General features: G+C 42.1%; 1 protein-coding gene across 1 annotated transcript; it reads left to right on the plus strand.

The window, feature by feature from the left end:
• The first annotated feature begins 7,248 nt into the window (after positions 1-7,248).
• Positions 7,249-10,904, plus strand: LOC124705717 (UDP-glucosyltransferase UGT13248-like). Its single transcript, XM_047237428.1, has 3 exons — positions 7,249-8,088; positions 10,077-10,461; positions 10,567-10,904. Exons 1-3 carry the CDS (start codon positions 7,249-7,251, stop codon positions 10,902-10,904), a joined length of 1,563 nt encoding a protein of 520 aa, XP_047093384.1.
• Positions 10,905-11,985: the final 1,081 nt, after the last annotated feature.

Consider the following 11,985-nt stretch of genomic DNA (forward strand, 5'->3'; position numbering starts at 1 on the left):
TGATAAAAAAACAGTCCCATGCCTCGCTCGTTGCACACTTATTGTCATTTCTTTTACATAGAGCCAACTTCCTATGCACGAGAGAAGACCATGATGAGCCATATATACATGTACTAACAATAATGCTAGACCTACAAAGAAGTTGGAAAGCTGGTAGGTGGCAGCCCAAATGGGGGTGATTCGCCGCGATCGTCGGTGCTTAACTTCTTACCCCCGTATCTCCCAATTCAACCACGCTATCTTTCTCCTTGCGTCCCACGCCAACCTACACGAGATACCCGGAACAAGTAGATGCATGACATCCAAATGCGGAATTACATGGTCTACAAATATATACCAATCTGATTGAAGAGACCAGCCAATTATATTTGACACCTCACTTTAAGGATCAACGTGCCACTAGTGGAAAATGGGCCTATAGCACCGGTTGCATAACCGGTGCAACACAATCGGAGTTAAAGGCTTCCCCTTTAGCACTGGCTGTGTTGCGAACAGGTGCTAAAGGGGTATCACGTGGCGGCGGCCGAGCGCCCGGGCGGGAGGGCCTTTAGCACCGGTTTGTAAAGGATCTGCCACGGCAGAAAAATGTCCCAAAATGCTACCGCGGCAGACCGGTGCCATTTTTTTATCCAATTTTTTTAATTATTTTCCACTCCCTCTTTTTTCTATTTTTCTCCATTTTCTAGTATTTTAGTTATTTGACAAGTTTAGTCTCTAATCTTTACTATTATATTGCAGTTGGGGATGGTGTGTCACTTTGACATCAAACATTGGAGCAATCTCAACCGTCGATCACCATCAAAAACATCTATTTTCATCGCAAGTTAATTTTGAGAAAAAGAGACGCAATCCGATCCTACTTAACCCACAGGAGGAAAAATGGGAAACAAATTCCATTTCCATGCTAATGCACCCTAGAAAATCTGTGACACAATTTCCTTTCCTGGTTAATAATACAAGTCTCTCCGAGCAAGAAAAAATAAAATTGGGAGGCAATCATTTTCCAGATTTTCCGGAGAAATTAAGACCCTAAATTCTAGCGCGCATATCCTGCTTTATCTCTTATACAATATAATTGCATGCTGAGTATACGAGAGTAATTAAGTTATGATCCATGGCAAAGATAAGTGTCCAGTGCATGCAATTTTTCATGGGCGTGATTGGTATACATGCATTGTGTACATAAAATGTGACCAGTTTTTAGGACGTCTCCCATGCAGGCCATGCCAAGTTCGAGCGTCGGAAGTGGCCGATTTCCTCAAAAATGTAAACAAGTACAACTAGCTCAGGGGTAAGATCCCAATGGGAAAGGGGTGCCTACTTCTCCCGCGCCGCACGTCGTTGGCGCCGACCAGGCCAAGCTCGAGTTGTAGGACGTGCTCGATTTCCTCAAAAACACCAACGGCAAATTCAGCACTGCTTGAAAAGTTTCTCCACCGTCCAAGACATTTGCATCTAACGACTCACAAACGCATGGTACCTGCTGGTACTATCTAATCCATCTGGAAGCCCCCATCATGTAACATTGTAATTGCAGTTACTCCGTATGGAACCGTCCATCGTCCTTTCGACATCGTAGTCGAGCCTTCGCTTGATGCGCTTGGCCCATCACTGATAGCCGGTCGCCGGTTCGCCGCCTTGGCCATGGCCCCTCGCTCCATGCCTTCGCTGTCGCATGTGGCATCTGCCCTGCCATCTCTACTAGAGCCAAGCAACTCGTGGCATCTACCCTTTCTATATGTATCAGGACGAAGACTCGATCTGAATACATACAACATTACGTCAGACAACATGGTAAACTTCAGATTGCTCCCGAATTGAATTCAGCTCTTGCGTGTTCTTAAACCATTAGCAATTTCTTAATTCAGCTCTTAGTCTTGTACTGCTGATATGATTTATCATGTAAGAAATTGGGCTTTCCCAATAGGTGTTCACCGTATAGCGGACGGTGAACCTCCGTAATTGATTGAATCCTCAGTATGTTCTTTCTTTAAAAATGATTGTGCCCCCCTCTTCTTTTATTACGATGTACGGCCGTAGGCATATGTTGCTTGTATTTACAAACACAACAATACTGAGTTGGTACGCATACAAACAACAAAATAGAAGGAGGATACAAACTGTAGTACTGATGCAAAAAGGGGCGGAGCCTGACTGATATAGACCCTGATACACGCTGAGAGTGTTGTTACGAAAAAATTTATTTACTACACTGATGCATGTGCATCATGGTCATCACATGTAGATCCGCCCCTACTGCAAACTGTCATCGTCGTAACTACCAAGCACGTAAATCCTTCGTTGTCGCCGGTACTCTAGTCAATGGTGGATCATGCAGAAGTAATTTGTTTAGACATGGAAGTATCAGTACCTCATGATACCTCCCAAGCACAGTAGAAAGTACAAATCGCGCGAGGCAAGATACCAATGGGTAAGGGGTGCCTACTCATAGTAAAAAAAATGAATTAGTGCTAGGAGGAACTAGACACTAAATGATATGGTAGAAGCGGGACCTCAGCGTGAGAATTCCAGAAATTCGCCCTGATAGGATTCAAACTCTGGTTGTTCGGGTGCGCCACTGCGACCCCAACCACTGGGTTATGCCCACGTCCTCGCCTACTCATAGTCATGCTCGGGGCAGGTAGACGTTGCTCTCCTACGCTTTCGAGAGTAATATTGAGATATTTTGTGGTTGTTTCTCTCTGTGCTCATGAATTATGTTTATGGGGGTAAGGAAAGACTTTAGGAAGCCTTCCGCTGCTCCGGGCGGCGTATTTTTCCCTGCATTATGCAGGAGCATCAAATAATTATCTTTATATTTTAAATCTTCATTTTTAAATATGTTTATTTATTATCAGATCATATTACTTAAAATAAGGCATTTTTCTTTTAAGATAAGTCTTCGACTAACAGTTTCTCAATAAGTAATATAGATGATATAACATGAAATTTGTGACAGGGAATCATCGAAACAAAAGCTATGGAGACACTGGGCTCTGACACGATCGCACTGAAAGAAAAATACACAATAAAAAAGGTGTAATAAGAGATTTTTTTCCCTATGCATATGATGCATATTACATATGACCATATTTAAATATTAGATTTGCATATATAATTTATCTTATGCACCTTACTGGAATGATAGAAATGGAGTTTGCACCTATGTCAACCAATAGCCCAAGCATGTCAATGTAGTTAATAAGAGATAGTTTAATCATTTATTTTAGTACACATGGCATTGAAATACGCGAAGTATAATTTTTATATTTATAAAAATATGTGGCTATCTTTTTCGGTATTTATGTGTATATTACATTTCCTGGATGATATATGTGACGATAAAAAATAGGCTGTAGTAACGCACGGGCATTCAACTAGTTACACTTAATATCTAGTCACGCTTAACTTCCGAGTTTCTTTCCATCCCACTTCCAAGTGCTTTGCGCACATGTTATTGATACTAGTATCATCTCATCTATTAACATGTTGGTCACGATATCACACTTCTTTATTGTTTGAATTCTAAATAATTCTTTTAATAAATAAAAATAATGATGTAATAATAATTTTGAATAAATAAATAAACAATAATTTTTTAACTTTTTTTTTGCAAAACCCTAAAAATTTGTAAATCTAAAACTTAGCTAACCTTTATGGTTAATTAATAGTAATATTTATGCAAGACAGAATTATTAATTTATTTTAAAAAAAATAATATAAAATTTTAAATTTCTGGCAAAAACTAAAATCTTCTTGCTTTCGTATTTCCATTTGGAATTTTGAGAAATCTAAAAATAGGCTAACTAGGTAAATCCAGGTGAATTCGGATGTAACTTTCACCCACGATCATTTTGGTATATTATACAATTTTTCCCGATGGCGTATGTAAAAGTTAATGTCATTTTACCTTTTTTCTAAACTTTTTTTTTTTGCAAAAAATGTCGAAATTCAAATTTGTTAATTCCCTCTAATAGTAGATTCCGTTACATACATGATTGTCAAAAGATTTTATTTTGTGAATTTTGTATCATTTTCTTTTGTATTTTACAAAGGTAAAAAGGCGATCCACATGAGATGCGTGTGAAGCAAAAAAAACCTAGAAAACCTTTAACACCGGTTCGTGGCACGAACCGGTGCTAAAGGCCATGCGGCTGACGTCAACCCTTTAGCACCGGTTCGTGTGTCACGAACCGGTGCTAAAGCCTTGGCCGCTCGAACCGGTGCTAATGCACCCTTTAGTCTGGATTCAAGCTCTAGGCACCTCCAAACATAAGCCATGTTTTTTAGTAGCGTGCAACGTGGATATTTTTAAGAATGACGCAAGTATTTGTTTTTAACTATTGCGTTGGCCCTCGCAAAAAAAAACAAAAAATACTGCATTGGCCAACCAACAAGGACCTTGTAGGTCTGGTAGCATGTAAAATAGCAAGTTCTAGCAAATTTACTAAAAAACTTATCTTATGAAAACTACTAGTAGGAAATTATATTCAACACCAGCACGCGTGTGCTATAGGCTGATTACAAGAATCTGTTAGCGTGCATACTTACCTGCTAGTTATAATCTAGGGGTTGGTTGTTGTTATTGGAATACATGTACGATTAGAGATAGTTTTGAATTTTCTTGTATCCCAAATCTACATCTTGCCTTCAAGTCATGTCCCTGTATATATATACCCATGAGAGTCATGACAATAAAAAAGAAACAATTACATGTATTCTTCTACTTTGACATGATATCAGAGACCTACGACACCTCCTCCAAGTTGTACGAGTACATCAGCCCAAGGTATTCGTCGAACATCTACAAAGAAGCGCCATTAACATTATCCACACAGCTGGTGTGGAACACGACTTCTTCGTCTTTTTACGTGAAGTACGGAATCGGCACCATCCTAGCCTCAAGGGATGCCTTTAAGAAACATATCACATGCTGATCCTTGATCGTCGACACTTCATCGCCAAAGTCTAGATCAACATGTTCGTCATCAACAAAACAATCTCTTCAACACACACGTCGTCGCCGCTACATCCCCCCACAAGGATGGACATTTGTCCTGTGATAGTACGACTATAGGACGCGACACAACACCGACGACGGTATCAACCACGTCTGATGGCTAAGACCGCATAGAAACATTGACATCACTATTTCAGGTGACCCCTGACCCCTACAATAGAGCACACGATCCTCTCAAAAACTTATGTGCTAGGTGGGTTTACCTCCAATCTTGGAAAAATTGGTAGTCTCACCTACAACGGTGTCCTCTCACACTTCCAATACGCCCCTAGAATGCATCATCTGGCATCCGCAAGGTGACTCTTCAATGGCTGCTACTTCATCAAAAAAAAAAATCACGCACAATTTACTCACCGGAAATCACGGCTACACCTATGACGACTATATCATCCATCACGACTACCTCGACCATAGCTACTCTTGGGTATACATCGACATCACAACTACATCTACAATATTATATCAGTGAAAACTCTGTCAAAGATCTTTTTGTCATCACCAACGTCCACAACATTTCCGTTGTGACCGCGGGAGGGACTATAAGGCATTAGAAGAGGACGTTGATGATGACAAGGCAGAGAAGATGACATAAGTGCAAACTTTAAATCTCGTTGCAATCATTCACTTCAGGCCCGCTACAAACGAGGGGATGTTAGAATACATGCACGATTAGAGAGAGGCTATGATGTTCTTGTATCTCAAGTCTACATATTTGATATTTCCCTTCAAGTAATGTACCTCTATATATAACCACGAGGGTCATCACAATAAAAACAAAACAGTTATAGGGGTTCATCTATTTTGACAGTTGTGCCTTTCTAATCCTGATGAGTTGGTGGAATAATAGATTAATAGCCACGCACGCCTGATCAAGTTGCTCCAGCGGTGGCTCGGTGAAACCCTTATCGCCGTTATCCCCATCTTCTTCCCTCCTACCACACCTCATGGTCGCAGGCATGCAAATCTATCTGGCGGACGGAGGTAGGCTTGCCTCCTTGCGCAACATGAGCTTGCACGGATAGCATATTGCGATGGCCCTAGATTGTGTGCAAGTGAGATGTTCGGACACCAGGGTAGTGGCTCCAGGGTCTCTTCCTGATGGTAGTTCTGTTATTTGGGGGAAGCACACAACGATGGGAGTGGATGGCACTATCGATCTCTAATTGATGGCAATAGTGGAACTATTATCCGATGTGGCCCATGTATGTGGTCTATAGGCTTCAGTGGGCGGCTTATACTCTCATCGTCGTGGGATCGGTGTCGAAGGTGGGAGTCTTAGGCCATGCTCGGCAACATGTGTTGTGTAGGCATGGTTCTAGTTGTGTGACTAGGTCCCATGATGACCATTTCTTTGCGGTTGTGCGATGATGAATTGACATGTAGCGACAGCATAGCATGACCTTGGTTAGGTGATGCTGTTTGAGTGCTAGTTCCCGAGTTCTAGGGGTGAAAACTCCAGGATCAGCCATTATTGCTTGAATGTGGCAATGCCACTCAATGTTTCATTGCTAAACACATTGTGTGGAGTTTGTTCGGACTTCTCTTCCAGGTGAAACTCACACTTTCCGGTTCTTTGCCGTGTGTTTGTCACGGTAAAGTTCTGGTGGAATAAATTGACGGGGAAATAGACACGCTTGGGAACCTAGGAGTTGAGTCGACGTGGCCCAATTTCTTTGCCGGGTGTCCATGAGATACACTCAGTAAAGACCTACCGTTTTAACGGCTCCGTGAAGAGTGGCCACCACGGCCACGTGTCCCATGATTTGCCGTGCGTTTATGCTTTGATGTGTGCCTGAACTGTGCTTGTCGTGTCCAACTCTTTGGAGTGTTCCTTTTTTAGACATTGTTGTGTGTTCTACCGTTGCGTGTTCTTTTTGGTGTATGCATGGCAGAGTCTATCTTTGTCTGTTCCGCGACAGAGGACACACGGCAAAGGCAGACAAGCACGACAACGGCGCATTTTCCGGTTGTGGATGAAACATGCCGGTGTCAAGCATTATTTCGTTTTATTGTAAATGAAGCTCCTCATTCCTTGGTGGTTGTACGGTTGTCCCGTTGATTCTTCTTTTATACTACTCCAATCTTTTGCTTTATGGATCATAGATGTTTTCACTAGCTTTTGATATCTTCAAAATATTGTTTCATCAAAAAAATATAAGAAAGGCAAGGCTAGAGGGGTTTTGTGTAGGCCATAATAGAGCCTACCACAAAGATTTGATCATCCCAAAATGCACGCCAGTCACGTTTTGGTTGTTGCATTGTCAATGGAAGGGGTGGATTATATAAAAATTCCATGCACGCCACCCTGCTTCGCTCCTTCGACGCCTATTTATCCGTCCATTAGCAAACATTGGGTACACACCCTGACCCAAGAAACTCCCCAAAACCAAACTGAAATATGGAGAGCACGCCGACGGCCGCCGACGGCCGCCACCGGCTCGAACGTCTTCCTCCTGCCGTTCCCTGGTTTCCAAGGCCACGCAAACCCGATGCTGCAGTTCGGCCGCCGTCTGGCATACCACGGCCTCCGTCCCACCTTGGTCACCACACGGTACATCCTCTCCACCACCCCACCCCCTGGCGAGCCCTTCCGCGTGGCCGCCATCTCCGACGGCTTCGACGCCGGCGGTATGGCCTCGCCCCCAGACGCGGAGTATGTCTCCCGGCTGCTGGCCGCGGGGCCCGAGACGCTGCGGGAGCTCCTGCTGTCGGAGGCGCACGCGGGGCGGCCCGTGCGCGTGCTGGTGTACGACCCTCTCTTGCCGTGGGCGCGGCTTGTGGCGCAGGCCGCCGGTGTGCCCACAGCAGCGTTCTTCTCCCAGCCGTGCTCGGTGGACATCGTCTACGGCGAACTGTGGGCGGGGCGGCTGGCGCTGCCCGTGACGGACGGGCACGAGCTGCTCGCGAGGGGAGCGCTGGGCGTGGAGCTGGGGCCGGAGGACGTGCCACCGTATGCCGCGGTGCCGGAGTCGCAGCCCCTGTTCCTCAATGCGTCGATCGGGCAGTTCGAGGGGCTGGAGGAAGCCGATGACGTGCTCGTCAACTCCTTCCGCGAAATCGAGCCAAAGGTGAGCCTTGTGCTCAATCGTTTTATTTTTATTTTTTTCAGATGTGCTCTCAATAGTTGCAAAACATGGAAAAAAAAATCTACAAACATGAAACCTGCACGTGAGCGTCCATGGTTTGAATTCATAGACTCTCTCCTAATTGAACTTGTATAAAGTTTGAGCGCTCAGGATTCGCTGACGCTGCGAAGGCAAGTCAGCTAAGCTACAGTGTCGCTGACTTAGCCCCTCTAGCCGTCGGATGTTAGATCAGTGGTGCAGAAACGATGCTACAGTACAAACATGCACAGTGATTGTTGCTGAAAGCGGCGATTTTACGGATTGAGCTTCGGTGACTTTGTTAGGCTAACTTTACCGTGACTTTAGGTGATTGACATGTGGGCTCTTCATTATGTGGTCCCCACTTGACCCCATATGTAAGTGACTCAAAGTCACTGACTTTGGGGGCTGGCAAAGTCACCGAAGCACTGTCCCGATTTTACGGGCTAGGGTACCTACGGGCACTGTATCCACCGTTCAATCAGTGCTTTGAGATTGGTGACCCTTTTGTCATTTCTCTAATATAAAATTAATAATTGAAACACAAGTGAAAAAATTATAAAACTAAACATGGGTAACATTTTCAAACTGTTTGGCATAAAGTGGAACCCCTGATGGTAGTATGTGTCACAAAAAAATCAAGTTCCAGGTACATTTCAATTATATTTCATAATTTTGTCAAAGAATTGGTCAGCACATGGATAACGTCTCCGCTGACGTCACTTCGGTAGGTAAAGAAGCCGGTAAAATGAGGTTTTGGATTGCTGCACGGCTCAACAATGCTTGGGTAAGACTGAATAATGATATATGCAGTTTAATTTACATCCATAGGCTTCCAATGAGTGTAACTTAGCCACAATAAGTGAGCCAACCCACACCAAAGTTTGAGACGGTTGCATGCCAATGCGTGTAGTGTTTTCATCCTCCCACCTATCCATAATAATTGCCGTGGATTCAGAAGGAGTGTTGTTTTTATTTATATTCTTTTCCTATGTGGTCTACAAAAGATGGAAAATTAGAAGATCAACATTTAAGTTTGATGCATGCAAACATTTATATTTTAATTTCAAATTTAAAATTTTAGAAAATTGAAAATCATACGGTATTAAGACCATACTGTTATCATAATACTCCATCCATTCCATAATTCTACTCGTGGTTTTAATTTAAATTTTAACTAAAACCACGATAAGAATTATGAAACGGAGGGAGTTTTTGATCCTTATGGTTCTGGATTTATTTCAATAGAAACGATCCATAAATGCCATTTACCAAAGATTGTGCCGAAATGATCAAAATAATCGAGAAGTGGAAAGAGAACCATGCCTACATCCACCCTTTATTTTGAACAGCTAAAAGGAATATTTTACAACATCAAAGAATTCCCATTTTTCTTCGTGTACAAACAGATGTGAAGTAATTATTCTGTTTCATGGATGCAACATTTTATGTTTTTTGTGGATATACACATCAACGTTTTTTAATGAGCGGGACACATCTATATATACCCATGGAAAATTGAATATTTGATATTTTTGGCTCAATTTTGAAAATAATCGTCTACTTGTAGCCCGAGATCCAAACTACCACAAATCAAAATAATACATTTTGGAAAACCATAAATTGCATTGTTTACTTGATATATACGAATATTTGCCAATGGAGTTTCTTCAATAATTATTTTAGGAGAGGAACGCAGCACCAAAAACAGTTCGAAATATTTGCAACGGCATGAGAGGCCCATGTACTACAAGTACCTACACTTTCAATGAACATACACACATGTTACTCAACTAGGACACATCCAACTGACCAATGATCAATTGAATCCAGTTCACGTCTGGATCTAATCCATGTGAATCTATTCTAATCCATTGGTGCCTATAATTAATTGATTGCAATTCACTGGTTTTAAAGTGAATTCAGTATTTGACCATTTGCCAACCGAGCAGGAGGCAGACTACATGGAGTCAACATGGAGAGCAAAGATGATAGGTCCGACCTTGCCGCCATTCTACCTTGATGATGATCGTCTACCATCCAACAAATCTTATGGTTTCAACTTGTTCGGAAGCGATTCACCGTGCATGGAGTGGCTTCAGAAGCATAGTGTTTCCTCTGTTGTGCTTGTATCATATGGGACATTCTCTAACTATGACAAAACCCAGCTAGAGGAGCTTGGCAATGGACTATGCGATTCCGGCAAACCTTTTCTTTGGGTTGTAAGGTCCAACGAGGCACATAAGTTATCTCAGGAACTCAAGGTGAAATGTGAGAAGAATGGATTAATTGTTACTTGGTTCTCCCAACTTGAGGTTCTAGCACACAAGGCCATCGGTATTATCTCCACAACTATATTCCCTCTTTCTATGAAAATGATTAACAATATTTGATAAAGTGACAAATAATAACTGATTTATTTCATTCATAAACTATATGTAGGTTGTTTTGTTACCCATTGTGGGTGGAACTCGACATTGGAGGCAGTCGTTAGCGGTGTACCTCTCGTGGGAATTCCACATTGGGCAGACCAACCCACCATAGCAAAGTATGTGGAGAGTGTGTGGGACATAGGTGTGCGTGTCCAGAAAGGCAAAAATGGATCGCTAAAGAGGGGTGAAATCAATAGGTGTATAAGAGAGGTCATGGATGGGGAGAGGAAGGATGAGTACAAAAGAAATATTGTGAAGTGGACCCAAAAGGCAAAGGAGGCAATGAAGGAAGGAGGAAGCTTGGACAAGTACATTGCTGAATTCGCTACCAAGTATTCATCAATTTAAAGTTATAACACATCAATCATTACGGTAAGACAAGCAAGCAAGCCATGATTTTAGCCCTAAACATGCTTAAAGAGGACAACATTCTTGGTATGTAATCATAGTGCTATTTTCTTACCCTTTATAAGGATGCTGAAGTTTACATATATCAGCAGCTAGCATGTGAAAACATGAATAGATGGTATCAATTTTTTTTATTGAAGTTGTATCAATTCTATAAGTGGTATAATATTTACCAGATATTTTTCTGATATGACACTGCGCAATGTTGACAACGTTATTTCAATCTTATAGAACATAATTGGCATGCAAGTACAAAATATGCATTTTGTCACCATAATAAAACAATCAAACACTTATTCTGTCGGTTCAAATTTGACTGGTCTATATGGTCAGTCATCTAAGTAGTTTTTACCTTGTATCCACCTCGTACGGCTGCTAACGTATTTGCCAACTGGTTGCATGGTATCGATCAGAAAGTTAGAATTCTTATTAAGGTGGGTGCGATTGACGTTATTCGATCGTTTTTCTCCTAAAATTAGAATTCTAACTTATTTTAGGAGAAAGTTAGAATTCTTGAATAAAATAATACATTATTTTAGGAGAGGAACGAATATTTTCTCGTAGAAATGAAAAGTATTAATGAAAATATATCCATTTTTCTCTAATGCCGGTCATCTATTGGTATATCAGTTTGCTCCGTTCGTGGCCGTTTCTACGAGTGAAAAATCGAGACCTACTTTTGATATTTACATAGTTCAAAGATGATCTAGTCATTTTTACCAAGCTCCGTGACTCTATTCTTCTGCAATTTTTGTGCAACTTGTAAGCCTGAACTCGATCTCACATGGATTCAAGAGATAGAGAGAGAGAGAGGGGGGGGGGAGAGGCAGCACACGATAGGTTTTGGCGCAGAGTTCTATTTGCATTTCTTACCCTTTATTCAGAAACAAGTTCAAATGGCGCCAAGGCTTGCACTACGCCCCGACTTAATGGTGCCATCCCATGGCTTGGGAGATGCCCAGCTGTGATCCTAGAAACTCTCTCGGATCGCACATAAAGCGAGCTGATCAAAACAGAAAGT

The sequence above is a fragment of the Lolium rigidum genome, chromosome 1, assembly GCF_022539505.1.
Source record: "Lolium rigidum isolate FL_2022 chromosome 1, APGP_CSIRO_Lrig_0.1, whole genome shotgun sequence".
Taxonomy (NCBI): domain Eukaryota; kingdom Viridiplantae; phylum Streptophyta; class Magnoliopsida; order Poales; family Poaceae; genus Lolium; species Lolium rigidum.